The sequence below is a fragment of the Bos mutus genome, chromosome 8 (assembly GCF_027580195.1).
Source record: "Bos mutus isolate GX-2022 chromosome 8, NWIPB_WYAK_1.1, whole genome shotgun sequence".
NCBI classification, from domain to species: domain Eukaryota; kingdom Metazoa; phylum Chordata; class Mammalia; order Artiodactyla; family Bovidae; genus Bos; species Bos mutus.
The window spans coordinates 30,194,156-30,212,553 of NC_091624.1; the positions used below are offsets into that span (position 1 = coordinate 30,194,156).

Sequence of the window (18,398 nt, forward strand, 5' to 3'; positions counted from 1 at the left end):
CAGGATAAACAAAATGTTAGAACACAAGACAAATCTTAATAAACTTTAGAGAACTAAAATCATATTAAACATCTTATTTGACCTCAATGGTATAAAATCAATCAAAGGGGAAAACTAAAAAATTCACAAATAAAATGCTCCTCAACAAACAGTGGGTTGAAGAAGAAATAAAAAATGAAATTAAAAATACCTAAGACAAATGAAAACTGAAATAGAACATACCAAAACGTATGGGACACACAGCCAAAGGAGTTATGAGAGGGAAGTATACAGTGATAAGTGCCTACACACACACACACACACACACACAGATATCATATAAACAACTAAAATTTACACCTCAAGAATTTAGAAAAAGAACAAATTAAGCTCAAAGTTAGTAAAGGGCAAGAAATAACAAAAAATCAGAAAGTATAAATGAAATAGAGAGTAGATAATACAAAAGATGAATAAAGCTAAGGGCTGTTTTTTTTTTTTTAAAGATACTGACAAAACTGACACCTTTAGACTAAGAAAAAGAGAGAAGATTCAAATAAATATAATTAGAATGAAGGACATATTACAAATAATAACCCAGAAATATAAAGAATAATAAAAATTACTCTGCATAATTATATACCAACAAATCAGATAAACCAGAATAAATGGTAGGTAAAAACAAATTCCTATAAACATACAACCTACCAAGACTGAATCATGAAGAAACAGAAAATCTGAACAGAAGAATTACTGGTATGAAGATTCAATCAGTAACCAATACCTCCAAACAACAAAACTCTAGGACCAAACACCTTTGCTGGTAAATTCTACCAAATAAAACCAGTTCTTTGCAAATTCTTCCAACAACAACAACAAAAAGGAGATGATGCTTCCAAACTCATTCACAAAGCCAGCATTATCCTGATACCAAAACCAGATAAGGATACCACAAGAAAGGAAAACAGGCTAATATGCCCAATGAACATAAATGCAAAAAATCTTCAATGAAATATTAGCAAACTAAATTCAACAATACATTAAAAGGATCATACACCATCAAGTGCGATTTATTCCAGGGATACAAGGATGGTTCAACATACTCAAATCAATATGAAAACAAAGTGAAAAACAGTACTTGAACTCTTGAAAACTTAAAACACATTAAGAATTATAATGTTTCATTAGGGTCAAATTAAATTTGACACTAAGAATGTGTTTATGCTACTGAAAATAATAGGAAATTTAAAGTAACTATAATTATTACTAATAATACCTTAGGCCAAAGCTTCTCAGAATTTTACACTGAAATGCCCCAAATTATAGACAAGAGTCTATAGACAAGACCTTCTCAGAAATTCTATGTATGAGAATTATATAAAAGATACGGTTTTACAACTTGTAGAAAGTAGTTTATTACCATAACAAGATAAGGATTTCATGAAATCACTTCAACTTTATTTTTATCCAGTTTCCTGGATGCTGAGGACAAAAGTCAGACACATACCTCTGTGTCTGTGTGTGCGTGCGTGCGCATGCACGCTCACAAGCTCAGTTGCACAGTCATGTTCAACTCTTTGCGATTCTGTGGACGATAGCCCATTGAGCTCCTCTGTCCAGAGTTTTCCAGGCAAGAATACTGGAGCAGGTTGCCATTTCCTACTCCAGGGGATCTTCCTGACCCACGGACTGAACTCACATCTCCCCTGTCTCCTGCACTGGCAAGTGGATTCTTTACCACTGAGTCACCCAGGAAACTGCACACATACCTACAATACACCTTTTTTGTGGATTTCATTTTTTTTTTTAAGAAATCTCTTATTTTTTTTAAGAATTATGTATAAGATATTCATAAATGTATATTTACAAAGGAGAAAGCTTAAGAATGGTTATGAATAGCATTAACAGTCACATGGTCACGGACAGACAAGCCTAGATCTTAGCTCTTCTGACTCCAACTTCAATGGCCCTTGTTCAGGGAAGATTTGTTTCATATTTTCAGGAAGTGGTTATTTTGCTAAGCAACTTCATCAGGATATAACTTTGATAGAAATATCTACAACTGTCTGTTTTTCATTCTCAAATAAATAAAACAATACAATGGACTTCAATTAACTTTACATACACATTCATGGAAATTTAACAAATTAATCAAATTAACTGAAAATTTTGACAAGCAAAAGATTGAAAGCTTCCCCAAAATTCAAACAAACTATATTTTACTATTTTGAGAGTAAATCAAATCTAATTTAAGGATGAAACTGGTAATCCTTCAGAAATTAGGTTTATAAAACAAACATTTAGTGTCTATAAATTCGTTTTAAATTTATACTATAATGTGTAATGTTTCAAAGTTTCTATACACCTTTGCAATACCAGCTTCATAAAGTTTACATTTCTAGATATCTTACCTTTTTTGCTGTAGAAGGGGGATCCTTTTTCATATTTCTCAGTAAAAACTCTGGCATGTTATTTTCAATATCTTCACGAGTTCCCTTTTTACCCAAAACTGCAGCTAAAAATGAAATAACCTAGGCAGGAAAAAATCCAACAGTTTTAATCACTGTGTATTGTGATGGACAAAATTTTATGACTCACATGAACAGCTACTCAATTAGGGAGAATATGAGTGTGTACAAATAGATTTGCTAGGAAGAAAAACAATATGAATCACTAATATTGGTTTTCTTTATTTGCATTAATAAACAAAAATATAATATAAAAGTTACCACTGAATGCAGTAAAACAAAAATCCTCACACTGCCATTTCTTCCATGATAATTCTTTAAATAGATATATTTTATTGAAGTATAGTTGACTTACAATGTTGTGCACTCTACGAATTCTTTCTCAGTCTCATTAGCTGAGATATTTTCTTATGTATTTCTATTCATGGAATCTATCTCTTCATTATTGGCTATTACAATAAACTATGTACATTCCTTTCTCCTTGTAGAAAACAAACTCCTTAAGGGAATAATATTTGGTTAATAAGTTTGTCTATTTTTCTGTATCCAATAAATATAGGTAACTCAAGGATGCATATTACAATACCTAAGGTAATCACTAGAGAAAAATACAAGTGTGTAACTACTAATCTGCTATGGGAAGAATAATAGAATAATATGAACAATCTACACAAAAAGAGGATGAAAATGAATAGATGACATGCAATCAATAAAAAGCATATAGTAAAACAGTAGGTTTAAATCTAAATATATTTAGATATATGTAAATGTATAATTGAACCACTTTTCTGTACACCTGAAACTAACACATCGTAAATCAACTATACTCCAATATCAAATAAAAAATTTAAAATAAATCACCTATTTAGATTTATTTTAAATTTTTTATTTGATATTACATGGATGTGAATTACATGGAAGTAGACTAAATAGTTTAATTAAAAGACAAAAGATTTTCAGAAACAAAACATGTGTGCTTTACACACAAAAAACCTAAGACATAGAGAAAATTGTAAGTGAAAAAAATGAAAAAAAAGATAGATCATGCAAACAAAAACCAAAGAAAGTTAATATAGTTATATTAATATCAGATAAGTGAAGTCGCTCAGTCGTGTCCGACTCTTTGCAACCCCATGGACTGTAGTCTACCAGGCTCCTCCCTCCATGGGATTCTCCAGGCAAGAGTACTGGAGTGGGTTGCCATTTCTTTCTCCAGGGGATCTTCCCGACCGAGGGATCAAACCCAGGGATTGAACCCAGGTTGCCCACATTCCAGGCAGACACTTTAAACTCTGAGCCATCAAGCATTACTAAATTACAGAGGGACACGATATTGATAAAAATTATTTCATTTGCAAGTTATAAGAAGTGTTAATTATTAAAGAAAAAAAATCCACTGAAACAAAATAAGTAGACAAATTCATAAGCACAGTGATATATTTTGAAATAATGTAATGTAAAGATATAGAATGTATTAGTAAAATGATAAACAAACTTGACCTAATATACATCTGAAAGACGATAGTAAACTATAGCAAAACATACTTTATACTTAAAGTACACATAAAATATTTACCAAAATTGATATGGAAAGTCATAGAACAAATCTTAATCCGTCCAATAGACAAAAATCATACAGATTATGTTCTTTGGTCACAGTATAAGAAATTTTAAAAAATAGAAAATCCCCAAATATTTGAAAAGTAAGGAATATATTTTAAACTAGAATTCACAACGGAAATTAGAAAATATTTAAGATGAATAACAGTGTGTAATAATCACATATTAAACTTATGAAATACACTTAAATACATGCCTTATGGACTTAAATGCATATGGACACACATTAGGACATAAAAGGAGCTGTTAATAAAATACCTAACCATAGATCTGAAAAATTTATAAAAATAACAGAATTTATTTCAATGAAAATTTTATTTAAATTTTAAGAAAACTTAAATACACAAAAATAGAATTATAAAACATGAAAAAGCATAAAATAAAAAGGACTGACAAAGCCAAATGACCATACTATGAAAAGATTTTTTAAAGTGATAACTCCCTAGAAAATTGATAAAAAGAAAAAGAGAAACTAAGATAACAGGCAAACACACACACAAAATATGTATAGTACAAAATAAACAATGTTATGTTAATACCTATGAAATTTCAGGTGAAATGGAAAACCAGAACTTACCAACAATGAAACAAGAAACAGAAATTTTACATACTGAAATAACTATTAAGTTCAGTTCAGTTCAGTCGCTCAGTCGTGTCCGACTCTCTGCGACCCCATGAATCGCAGCATGCCAGGCCTCCCTGTCCATTACCAGCTCCCGGAACTCACTCAAACTCACGTCCATCGAGTTGGTAATGCCATCCAGCCATCTTATCCTCTATCATCCCCTTCTCCTCCTGCCCCCAATCCCTCCCAGAATCAGAGTCTTTTCCAATGAGTCAACTCTTCGCATGAGGTGGCCAAAGTACTGGAGTTTCAGCTTTAGCATCATTCCTTCCAAACAACACCCAGGGCTGATCTCCTTTAGAATGGACTGGTTGGATCTCCTTGCAGTCCAAGGGACTCTCAAGAGTCTTCTCCAATACCACAGTTCAAAAGCATCAATTCTTCGGCGCTCAGCTTTCTTCATAGTCCAACTCTCACATCCATACATGACCACTGGAAAAACCACAGCCTTGACTAGACGGACCTTTGTTGGCAAAGTAATGTCTCTGCTTTTGAATATGCTATCTAGGTTGGTCATAACTTTCCTTCTAAGGACTAAGCGTCTTTTAATTTCATGGCTGCAGTCACCATCTGCAGTGATTTTGGAGCCCAAAAAAATAAAGTCTGACACTGTTTCCACTGTTTCCCCGTCTATTTCCCATGAAGTGATGGGATCAGATGCCATGATCTTTGTTTTCTGAATGTTGAGCTTTAAGCCAACTTTTTCACTCTCCTCTTTCAATTTCATCATGAGGCTTTTTAGTTCCTCTTCACTTTCTGCCATAAGGGTGGTGTCATCTGCATCTGAGGTTATTGATATTTCTCCTGGCAATCTTGATTTCAGCTTGTGCTTCTTCCAGCCCAGTGTTTCTCATGATGTACTCTGCACAGAAGTTAAATAAGCAGGGTGACAATATACAGCCTTGATGTACTCCTTTTCCTATTTGGAACCAGGCTGTTGTTCCATGTCCAGTTCTAACTGTTGCTTCCTGACCTGCATATAGGTTTCTCAAGAGGCAGGTCAGGCGGTCTGGTATGCTCATCTTTCAGAATTTTCCACAGTTTATTGTGGTCCACACAGTCAAAGGCTTTGGCATAGTCAATAAAGCAGAAATAGATGTTATTCTGGAACTCTCTTGCTTTTTCGATGATCCAGCGGATGTTGGCAATTTGATCTCTGGTTCCTCTGCCTTTTCTAAAACCAGCTTGAACATCAGCAAGTTCATGGTTCACGTATTGCTGAAGCCTGGCTTGGAGAATTTTGAACGTGTGAGATGAGTGCAATTGTGTGGTAGTTTGAGCATTCTTTGGCATTGCCTTTCTTTGGGATTGGAATGAAAACGGACCTTTCCAGTCCTGTGGCCACTGCTGAGTTTTCCAAATTTGCTGGCATATTGAGTCAGCACTTTCACGGCATCATCTTTCAGGATTTGAAATAGCTCAACTGGAATTCCATCACCCCCACTAGCTTTGTTCATAGTGATGCTTTCTAAGGCCCACTTGACTTCACATTCCAGGATGTCTGGCTCTAGGTGAGTGATCATACCATCGTGATTATCTGGGTCGTGAAGATCTTTTTTGTACAATTCTTCTGTGTATTCTTGCCACCTCTTCTTAATATCTTCTGCTTCTGTTAGGTCCATACCATTTCTGTCCTTTATCGAGCTCATCTTTGCATGAAATGTTCCCTTGGTATCTCTAATTTTCTTGAAGAGATCTCTAGTCTTTCGCATTTTATTGTTTTCCTCTATTTCTTTGCCCTGATCACTGAAGAAGGCTTTCTCATCTCTCCTTGCTATTCTTTGGAACTCTGCATTCAGATGGGTATATCTTTCGTTTTCTCCTTTGCCTTTCGCTTCTTTTTCATAGCTATCTGTAAGGCCTCCTCAGACAGCCATTTTGCCTTTTTGCATTTCTTTTTCTTGGGGATGGTCTTGATCACTGCCTCCTGTACAATCACGACTCTCCATCCATAGTTCTTTAGGTACTCTGTCTTTCAGATCTAATCCCTTGAATCTATTTGTCACTTTCACTGTATAATTGTAAGCGATTTGATTTAGGTCATAACTGAATGGTCTAGTGGTTTTCCCTACTTTCTTCACTTTAAGTCTGAATTTGGCAATAAGGAGTTCACGATCTGAGCCACAGTCAGTTCCCGGTCTTGTTTTTGCTGACTGTATAGAGCTTCTCCATCTTTGGCTGCAAAGAATATAATCAGTCTGATTTCAGTATTGACCATCTGGTGATGTCCACGTGTAGAGTCTTCTCTTGTGTCGTTGGAAGAGGGTATTTGCTATGACCCGTAAGTTCTCTTGGCAAAACTCTGTTAGCCATTGCCCTGCTGCATTCTGTACTCTAAGGCCAAATTTGCCTGTTACTCCAGGTATTTCTTGACTTCTCTGTGTTAAACAGTAAATCCTTGTTGCTTTATTTATGTATGTATGTGTGTGTGCGTACCAAGTCGCTTCAGTCATGTCCGACTCTTTGCAACCCTGTGGACTGTAGTCTGCCAGGCTCCTCTGTCTATGAGATTCTCTAGGCAAGAATACGCGAATGGGTTGCCATGCCCTCCTCCAAAGGAACTTCCCGATCCAGGGATTGAACCCCTGTCTCTTAAGTCTCCTACATTGACAGGCAGGTTCTTTACCACCAGTGCCACCTGAGAAACCCATTTTATGTATAGTAGTTTGTATCTGTTAATCAATCCCATATTGCTATTTTGTCCCTCCTTCTTCTTATTTCCCTTTGGTTACTATAAGTTTATTTTCCATGTCTCAGAGTGTGTTTCTGTTTTATATATATATGTATATATATATATTAGGTTGTCCAAAAGTTCCTTCAGTTTTTTTAAGTAAAAAAAAAGACATATTTTTTTCATTTTCACCAAGAACTTTGTTGAAAAATGAATTCACCATTTTGTTCCACTACCTTCTGCCATTTTTCAGGCAATTTAATTCGTCTTCCCAAAACTTTTTACCTTTTAAAGCAATGAACTATTGCAGGTGTCTTTTTTAGCCTTACAGAGAACTGAATTTTTTTTCAATTAAGAAAATTTTGTATAGTCTAAAATAAATGGAAATCTGAAGGTGCAATGTCTGGTGAAGACAGCAGATGAATCAGAACTTCTCAGCCAAGCTTTAACAGTTTTTGCCTGGTCATTTCCAAGACATAATATTGAAATTAGGCCTGTTAATACCCTATAATTATCTCTAAGGGTTCAAGTGACAGGGAGAGTCACTCATGTCTCACTTTAAATCAAAATACAAAAATGATTAAGCTCAGTGAGGAATGCATGTCAAAAGCCACCAACAACAAGAAACCCACCAAACAGCCAAGTTGTGAATGCAAAGGAGAAGTTCTTGAAGGTAATGAAAAGTGCTAGTCCAGTGAACACATGAATGACAAGAAAATGAAACAGCCTTACAGCTGATATTCAGAGGAAAGTTTGATTGACCTGAATAGAAGATCAAACAAGCCACAATACTCCCTTAAAGCCAAAGCCTAATCTAGAGCAAGGCTCTCTTCACTTCTATGAAGGCTGAGAGAAGGGAGGATGCTTCAGAGTAAGCCATCTCCATAACATAAATCTGCAAGGTGAAGCAGCAAGTGCTAATGCACAAGCTACAGCAAAACACCTAGATCTAGCTAACTAATTAATGATGGTGGCTATATTAAATGACAGATTTTTAATACAGGCAAAATAGCTGTATATTAGAAGATGCCATCTAAGACTTTCATAGCTAGAGAGGAGAAGTAATGCCAGGCTTCAAAACTTCAAAGGAATGGCTGAGCCTCTTAGGGGCTAATGCAGCTGGTAACTTAAAGTTGAAGCCAATGCTCATTTACCATTCTGGAAACTCTGGGGCCCTTAAGAATGATGATAAATCTATTCTGTGCACATGTGTGCTAAGTCACCTCAGTCATCTCTGACTCTTTGCAACTCTATGGACTGTAGCCTGCCAGGCTCCTCTGTCCATGGAATTCTTCAGGGAAGAATACTGGAGTGTGTTGCCATGTCCTCCTCCAGGGGATCTTCCCAACCCAGGGGTTGAACCTGTGTCTCTTAAGTCTCCTGCATTGGTAGGTGGGTTTTTTACCACTAGTGCCACCTGGGAAGCCCAAATCCATTCTACCTATGCTCTAGTGATAAAATAACAAAGCCTGGATGACAGCACATCTGTTCACAACATAGCTGACTAAGTATTTTAAGCCCACTGTTGAGATCTACCATTCAGAAAAAAAAAGTTTCCTTTCAAAACATTACTGCTCATCGACAATGTACTTGTTAACCCATGAATTCTAGTGGAGATGTACAATAAAATCAGTGTTGCTTTTATATCCGCTAACACAAAATCTATTCTCCAGCCCATAGATTAGAAATCATTTCAATTTTCAAGTCTATTTAAGAAATATACTACATGAGGTTATAGCTGCCATAGATAGTGAGTCCTCTGACAGACCTGGGCAAAGTAAATTGAAAACCTTCTGGAAAGGTCTTATTATTCTGAATGCCACTAAGAATTCATGATTCATGGAAAGAGGTCAAAATATCAACATTAACAAGAATTTAGAAGTTGATTACAATCCTCATGGATGATTCTTGTATGGTTCAAGACTTCAGTGGAGGAGGTAACTACAGATGTGGTGCAAATACCAAAAGAACTAGAGTTAGAGCCTGATGACGTAACTGAATTGCTACAATATCATGAGAAAACCACAAAGGATGAGGAGGTGCTTCATATTACTTATGTAAAGAAAGTGATTTCTTGAGATGGAATCTAATTTGGGGGAAGGTATTGTGAAGATTGTTGAAATGACAGCAAAGGATTTAAAATATTAAACGGATGCTGGGCTGGATGAATCACAAGCTGGAATCACGACTGCTAGGAGAAATATCAACCTCAGATATACAGATGATACCACTCAAAAGGCAGAAAGTGAAGAAGAACTAAAGAGCCTGTTGATGAGGATGAAAGAGGAGAGTGAAAAAGCTGGCTTAAACTCAACATTCAGAAAACAAAGATCATGGTATCAGGTCCCATCTCTTCATGGCAAACAGATGGGGAAGAAGTGGAAACTGACAGATTTTCTTTTCCTGGGCTCCAAAATCACTGTGGACAGTGACTGCAGCCATGAAATTAAAAGATGCTTGCTCCTTGGAATGAAAGCTATGACAAACTTAGCATATTAAAATGCAGAGACATTACTTTGCCAACAAAGGTCTATATAGTCAAAGCTATGGCTTTTCCAGTAGTCATGTATGAATGTGAGAGTTGGACCATAAAGAAGGCTGAGCACTGAAGAACTGATGCTTTTGAACTGTGATGCTAGAGAAGACTCTCGAGAGTCCATTAGATTGCAAAGAGATCAAATCAGTTGATCTTAAAGGAAATCAGTCCTGAATATTCACTGGAAGGATTGAGGCTGAAGCTCCAACAGTGTGGCCACCTGATGCAAAGAGGTGATTCACTGGGAAAGACCCTGATTGCTGGGAAAGATTCAGGACAGGAGGAGAAGGCTTAGCAGGCCACAGCTTAGCAACTGAACAACAACAAAAGCAGTGGCAGAGTATTTTTTAAATTAAGGTATAGACATCATTTTTTTAGACACAGTGCTATTTATTGCATGCTTACTAGGCTATTAGTTCAGTTCAGTCACTCAGTCGTGTCCGACTCTTTGTGACCCCATGGATTGCAGCACGCCAGGCCTCCCTGTCTATCACCAACTCCCGGAGTCCACCCAAACTCTTGTCCATCGAGTTGGTGATGCCATCCAGCCATCTCATCCTCTGTCGTCCCCTTCTCCTCCTGCCCCCAATCCCTCCCAGCATCAGGGTATTTTCCAATGAGTCAACTCTTTGCATGAGGTGGCCAAAGTATTGGAGTTTCAGCTTTAGCATCAGTCCTTCCAAAGAACACCCAGGGCTGATCTCCTTTAGAATGGACTGGTTGGATCTCCTTGCAGTCCAAGGGACTCTCAAGAGTCTTCTCCAACACCATAGTGCAAAAGCATCAATTCTTTGGGGCTTAGCTTTCTTCACAGTCCAACTCTCACATCCATACATGACCACTGGAAAAACCATAGCCTTGACTGGATGGACCTTTGTTGGCAAAGTAATGTCTCTGCTTGTGAATATGCTGTCTAGGTTGGTCATATAACACAGTGTAAATATAACTTTTATGTATACTAGGAAACCAAAAAATTCTTGTGACTTGCCTTATTATGCTGTCACTTTACTACAGTGATCTGGAAATGAACCCACAATATCTCTGAGGTATTCCTATATATTTCTAACCATGACAATTCATAATTCAATCTGCTCATCTAACATGATATAAAATATTAGCTCTAACTTGTCAAATTCCATGAAACAAAGATATATAAAATGCCTATTTTATTGAAGAATCTCATCTTTAGAAGAAGTTCCATAAAAGTGATTAAATTTGTAAGCTCTAATTATGGATTAGCTTTACTTAATTCACTAAATACATTAGTGATTTTAAAGAAAAATCTTTACATCCCTTTAATTTATTTATTGGCCATGCCATGCTACTTATGGGATCTTAGTTCCCTGACCAGAGACTGATCCCAGGCCCTTGGCAGTGAAAGCATGGAATTCTAACCACAGGGAATTCCCATACTTAATTCACTAAATACATTAAAAATTTTAAAGAAAAACCTTTGCATCCCTTTTAAATAATCCACACTCCTTCCTAACAGATTAGTTACCTACCCCCAAAAAGTGACTTGAAATGAAAATAAATTTGAATTTATTTGAGAATACACGTAACTAGAGGAGTTAACGTAAAATCACTGACAAACTTTTTACCTCATTATTTTAAGGTAATGTAGCAGCAATGTGTCGACATCCAAAAAGCAGATAGACATAGGGAGAATGGAAAGAACAGCACAGATGGAGTTTATGTACCAGCAGTGTGCTGCTGCTGCTGCTGCTAAGTCGCTTCAGTCGTGTCCGACTCTGGGCGACCCCAGAGACGGCAGCCCACCAGGCTCCCCTGTTCCTGGGATTCTTCAGGCAAGAACACTGGAGTGGGTTGCCATTTCCTTCTCCAATGCATGAAAGTGAAAAGTGAAAGTGAAGTCGCTCAGTCGTGTCCGACCCTCAGCAACCCCATGGACTGTAGCCCACCAGGCTCCTCCATCCATGGGGTTTTCCAGGTAAAAGTACTGGAGTGGGTTGCCATTCTCCAACCAGCAGTGTAAACAGCACTAATTACTTCGACCCTCATCTTTGTTGACAAGCCCAAGAGAAGAAAGGGGAACTGGAAAACCAGTCATTTGGGACTGGGAAAAGGAAACTGGGAAACTGTCATTTGAGCACAACTCCAAGAGAGCAAAGGGAATACATAATTTTGTGTAGATCTAGCCCTCTCTATTGGAGAAGGAAATGGCAACCCACTCCAGTGTTCTTGCCTGGAGAATCCCAGGGACGGCAGAGCCTGGTGGGCTGCCGTCTATGGGGTCGCACAGAGTCGGACACAACTGAAGCGACTTAGCAGCTTAGCAGTCCTCTCTATCACTCATATTAGCACAGTAGAGGTCTATCAAAACCTTAATTCACAGAAGTGAACAACATATTTACAATGCTAGTTTACAAAACTAATCTGAAAGAAAAAAAAAGAGAATCTGCTTTAATGTGGAATACAGTAGTTCTAAAGTTATGGTTAAAGATGAAAAGAACAAAAGACTATTTAATCAGCCACCTACAGAATAGAAAAAGGGCAAAAACTGCATTTCAGAACTGATGCATCACTCTGGAAAAGCTTTGTTTTTACAAACATTCCTCTGAAACTCTGTCAGGCAAACGTTTTTATAGTCTGTTTTTTCTCACACACACATAAATCAGCATAAATCAGAGATGGGGCAGTAAGGCAACAAACATTCTCTCAGACCAACAGAAGGCATAGCAAAAATTGTCTACTTCTTATATACTTTTTTTTAAAAGCCTACATTCCTTATTTTTCATCTTCCTGGGAGATAAAAAGGTAAGAGAGTATTTTGGAATCAAACAAAGTACGATGATTTTTGCTTGGTTTAAGTAACAACAGAAACAACGTGTTATTTTGAAAGGGCACCTGGCCCGTTTATCCTTACGAAGTTCTAGTCCTAAAATCTGGACTGTTAATACATGCTGAAATGAGAAAAGCAATTTACCTTCAAAATGCTAGGACAGTTTTGTTTCTGCTTTAAAAGCTTTGTGGCTCTGGAGGTTAATTAACCTTTCACATTGGGTATTATGGCATTTTCTCCATGAATGAAAATAAAGAAAATATGATTATTTTCTTCATTACTATATTCCTGAGGGAACAACATGACTTATGATCTAAAGAAGTTTCAAATTTTTGTATAGCTTTTGAATCAACTAAAGATCATATCATGCAAAAGATGGTATTGATAATAACCAAAGAAAGCTGTAATTATCAGCAATCCCACCATTTGTCGCAGGGTTGAGGTTTCCTATACCTATATTTTAAAAATGTATAGTAATGACATTTTTTATGATATCAATGAATATAAAATCAAAGATTCAAAGACAATTTTTACAGTTTGAAAAATGTTATCTTTCCTCGGCTGCTCGAAGGCATAATACCATCTTCACATAGCAGATGTGGCACCTCATGTTTCTGATATTGAAGATGATCAGGCATTGACTAGTCAAAATCATGTTGGAAAGAACATTCTAGCATGGAACAAACAGTAAAAGTATATGTAAAGACAGTCACAGAGGGCTTTATTATTTATTTTCCTCTAGTAGTCACCTGCCTATCTCGGTCACAGCTGGTAGTTTCCCAAAGGCTCTTTTCTTTATTCTTTGAACCTATTCTCCTGAGAAAGTAAATTCATTTATTCCACAAGCAATTACTTAACACCTTCAATGTGCAAGTCTCAAACTATGTGCATTGCCTAAGATTAAAGGAAAATAGAGTACGGCTAAAAGTAATATACTATGATTATTGAGGGACTTAATTTTACCCTAACTTTTTACACCAGAACTTAAAACATAGCCATTATTTGGCTATTTTCAACTGTTGATTTGAAAATAAAAGTGAATTTAATTTTTCACTTACCTCTGAACTCCACTAACAATGGAACTGTCATGAAAAAAAAATAGCTTAAATTTAGTTGTAAAGAAGGAAACACAAAAAGACTTAATCACACACTAGACAAACACTCCTGAAAATGCAGAGTGATTGCTTAGTATAAAGTCTAGATTCAGAACTCTAATCCTCTGAATTACAAACCTTTGTGGTATATAGCTTCTGACAAGGCTCCCAAAAATTCCCACCTCTTGGTATCCACAACTATATTTCATGCCCACTATGGCCCAGGTGGCAAGCAACCAAGGGAGGGCTTTGCTAATAGCTCATGCAGAAACAGTGACCTCAGTCTAACAACACACAAGGAACTGAACCCTGCAACAACCACACGAGATAGGAAGTGAATACTCCCTAGTCTAACTTTGAAATAACTGTAGCCTTAAGAGAAACTCAGCCAGAAGACCCAGCTAAATGGTACCCAGATTCCTGATCCATAGAACTGTAACATGATAAATGTGTATTGTTTCAAGCTGCTATATCTTGGAATAATTTGTTATACGGCAATAGATACCTAACATAAGCCTATCTGAAGAAAAGTATATACATGTGCTAATTCTGGCACACATTTTAGAGAAACAAGAGGCCTCTCTAAAGTCCACCAACTGAATTCCTAGTGGCCCAGAGATCCTAGACTAAGAAACTTCTGCTATGATAAACTCCAAACAATATGACAAAAGGCCTGCAGAAAGTTTAACCACGCTGTGTAGCTTAACAAATGTCAGAATACTTTCCTTCCATAAGGTATCACTAAGAAAGTTAGGTTAATCTAAATATAACTATTATCTTAGTATTAACATTATCAAAGGTCAAAACAAGTCAAATTATACTAAAACATTACTTTAAATAATGTATTTCATAGTACTAAATAAGTACTGAGGTTAAAAAATTGACTAAACACCATCCTTAAGATACTGTGTGAGACAAACACACACACAAAATAATTATAATAAGTTCTGGGATACAAACAGAAATTTGCAGATGGTATCCACTCATGTATGTAATACACATGACATAATATGTATGACTTTATTAAATTTTAATTATAAAGTAAGTAAATACCTGTACAGTTTTTCCAAGTCCCATGTCATCACCGAGAATACATCCTCTTCCTTGGATGAAGTGTCCATAGAGAAACTGGGCTCCCTCCCTTTGGTAGTCTCTTAAATACCTATTGATAGTATAAGGAATAGAGTCTCCATTTTCAGATAATTGAAAAGGAACAGCTGACGATGGAAATTTTCGGTCTGGGAAATAAGGTTTTTCCAAATCTTCATCATCAAATATAAAATTCCTGGAGCAATCTTTAACAGATTTCACTTCTTGAAGTCTCTTAAGAGGTACTCTCCTTTCTTGAAAATTTGAATATAAGATGACTGCAAATGACTTTCCATTTTCATCCACTGTGATAGATTTTATGCTTGCTTCACAAAGTTTTTCATTATCTGGAGAAGGGGCAAGACATCGTTCTCCTGGATGCCATATATCTACAATAATAAAGGAGAAAATAAACTTTCCAAATCTAACTTTTAAAGTAACACCTGATTTATCCACTTCTATGAGAAAAAAATATTCCTCATATAAATACCCTTCCCAAAATCTGAAACAAGACAAATTATAGGTATTTTCCTAAAGTATATTATCATAATAAAGGGTATATAATTTATTTCCAGTTTTTCTCACCCTGTGTGTCATAATCTCCCCATACATGTTTAATCTATTTATTCTGATTAGGTGGATATGGGTCATGGGCATTTGGTTTTATTATTGTGGTTGGTTATTATTGCTGAATTCAAAAGGTGATTCTGATGCCCAGCCAGGATTAAGAACCACTTAGTTAAATATTCATGATGACTCATGAACATCATGAATAACATTCATAATATGGCAGAATAACTGTGAATAGGACTTGGTAATAGGTAAGCTAAAATCCTCTGAACAGCTGTATTTTTGTGATTCTTCTGTCTGCTTTTTTAGTTATTCCATCTTCTTTTTCTGAACAAAGCTATTTCTTCTCATTGTCAATACGGCTGTTTCTAAAACGTTCCTTGAATTTGTATATGACTAATCAAGGGAATCTCCAGTTCAACAGCAGAGTGACATGTACCAGTTCTGTCACAGCTTTTTCCATTCAAGGTTTTGAAAAGCTGAAGTTCTTAAGAATGAGATGAATTCTAAGATCTCTTTCTGCTATCATTTCATTATCCTTTGAAAAGTCTGACTTCTCTCTATGTATGAATTCATTCTGTGCTTAACTGTACAGCTATTTTATTTTGTATTCAGAAAATACAGTACTATGGAGTGGGGAGGGAAGCCTCTACAGAGTATAATATTGGTACAATTAAAATGTGCCAAATAGAGGAAATTAAGTAAAAATAATTTTCCTAATGGAATGTCATATAACAAGAACTCCAGAGGAATTGTATGGCCACAATTGTAAGAATACTAGGAATTATTTTTTTTTCATATATTTCTCGCAGAGATCATATGATCATTGGTAGTTCCCCAGGGTCTTTCTAATGATTCTGAATTAGGCTTTTATACCATTCATGATCATAACTAGTATGTCTATATTCTCTTCAGTAAGAATAGCTCATTATGCTATTCCTCATCAGTTGTTCCTCAAAAGTAAAACCATTATTCTAACTTTGATAAAGTTGTTTTTATATAACAATCAGAAGCACAGCAAAAAAAAAAAATTTATTCTCCCACTCTAATTTTGCTTTCAAACTGTCTGAGAATTATTACACTCTTCTAAAAACGTCCTAATGTGAAAATAACACTCCGATTCACTATACAGAGATAAGTCAATGGGCCCTATTTTCATAACAGTACTATCTGAACCTTAAAACCTATGTTAAACCTTAAGGTAAGTCTTAACACATTACTTGTTTCATATGATTTGTCTGCCTATCCGGCATATGCCTTGTAATTTTTTAGAGGTTTAATTCATTAACTTATTTATTATCAATGTATATGATTTAATACCAGCTATTTACCAGATACTGTACCACACTATGAGTATAAAAATGAAGAAGAAAAATGTCAAAAATGACAGTCATTAAACCTTGCTTGAAATCGCTGTTAAGTCGCTTCAGTCGTGTGCGACCTCATAGACAGCAGCCCACCAGGCTCCTCTGTCCATGGGATTCTCCAGGCAAGAACACTGGAGTGGGTTGCCATTTCCTCCTCCAATGCATGAAAGTGAAAAGTCAAAGTGAAGTCGCTCAGTCATGTCCGACTCTGTTTGAAACTAGTTTTTCCCAATTTCATTAAAAGGAATCACTGTCCAGCCAACTTTTCAAGGTAGAAAACCTTTAGTCAGCCTTATTCCTCTTCTGATATTACTCCCTACATTCAATCCATCAGAATGTCCTGGTGGTTCTACTTAAAAAAAAAAAAAAAGCCATCCCTTTTCTCCATGCCACCAACTCTTCAAAATAACTATTGGCAAACTTTTTCTGTAGAGTCAGATTTTAGCTATTTATTATTTTAGATTTTGCAGGTTATACCGTTGCTTGCCTTTGTAACACAAAAGTAGCTACAGACACATAATCAAATGGATATGGCTGTGCTCCAATAAAACTTTATCTATAAAATAAATGTTGGGCTGAATTTGGTTCTGACTATAATGTGCCAACGTCTGGCTTTCTCCTAAATTACTGCTTTGGACTCAATTCTCTACCCATTCTCTCCACTGACATTATCTCCCCAATACAGTCCATTTTCCACATAGCTGCAGTATCAACTACTTAAAAATATTTATCACTAAATCTTTAATTTAAAATCTTTTAATAACTACCCACTGCAGAAAGAATAAACTCCAAGCTTCTTACTATGGTCTACGTGATCCTGTATCATTTTCCCCTACTTACCTCTCCAACTTAAAATCTATCAATATTCCCTTTGACTCAAGCATACTAAGCAGGTCTTCTCTCACTTATTGTTATGTCATTGCCTCACAGATTTTGTTTCTGATCATCTTATTTAAAGTACCCCACTATTCTGTACCTGAGTATTTTACTGCCTGTATAGCACATACCACAATGTTTAATTATCATGTTTACTTTTTAAAAATCTGCCTCTCTCACTAGAAAATAGTATCTTTTCCAAGAAAATGTCTGTATTGTTCAAAATTTTATCCCCAGGGCCAGCACACAGTAGGCACTCAATAAACTTGCTGAATATATTAACAAAAACACATTCTGAATCTCATAGAACTTTGATATCTAGTGAGAGAGACAAATACTAAAAAGTTCACACATGTGAAATTGTTACTTTAAGAGTGCTGTAAGAAAGAGGGACTAAAGAAACAGTTTAAAAAGGAAGAAAATTTAAGCAAAGAATGTCAGTCGGGGGGTACATATAGCAGGTGCAAAAACCTCATGGGCTTCACACAACAATCTATAGAAATCTATTAATATTTGGTTTCTGAGTTTGGGTAACTTGTAGAACTAAGGAGATTCAGTTAAGTTTGATCTAGGGCAGTATCTCTCAGCATTCAAAGTCCAGAACAAATAGTTTAAATTAGGACGATTTCCTTTTGGACTGAATGGGGGGTAAGGCTCCTTACAATCTGGTCCCTATGTCCACTTTAACTTCATTTCCTCCCTT

At 36.1% G+C, this 18,398-nt stretch overlaps 1 protein-coding gene across 2 annotated transcripts in view; it reads right to left on the bottom strand.

The window, feature by feature from the left end:
- ERCC6L2 (ERCC excision repair 6 like 2) overlaps positions 1–18,398 on the bottom strand; it is a 156,570-nt gene that overhangs the window by 135,902 nt on the left and 2,270 nt on the right. For both annotated transcript variants that reach the window (XM_005895844.3, XM_070375322.1), the window contains exons 2-3: positions 14,847–15,271; positions 2,388–2,507 (exon numbers count right to left, since the gene is read on the bottom strand). In XM_005895844.3, coding sequence (XP_005895906.1) covers positions 2,388–2,507; positions 14,847–15,271 — 545 coding nt within the window. The remainder of the gene's footprint in view (positions 1–2,387; positions 2,508–14,846; positions 15,272–18,398) is intronic.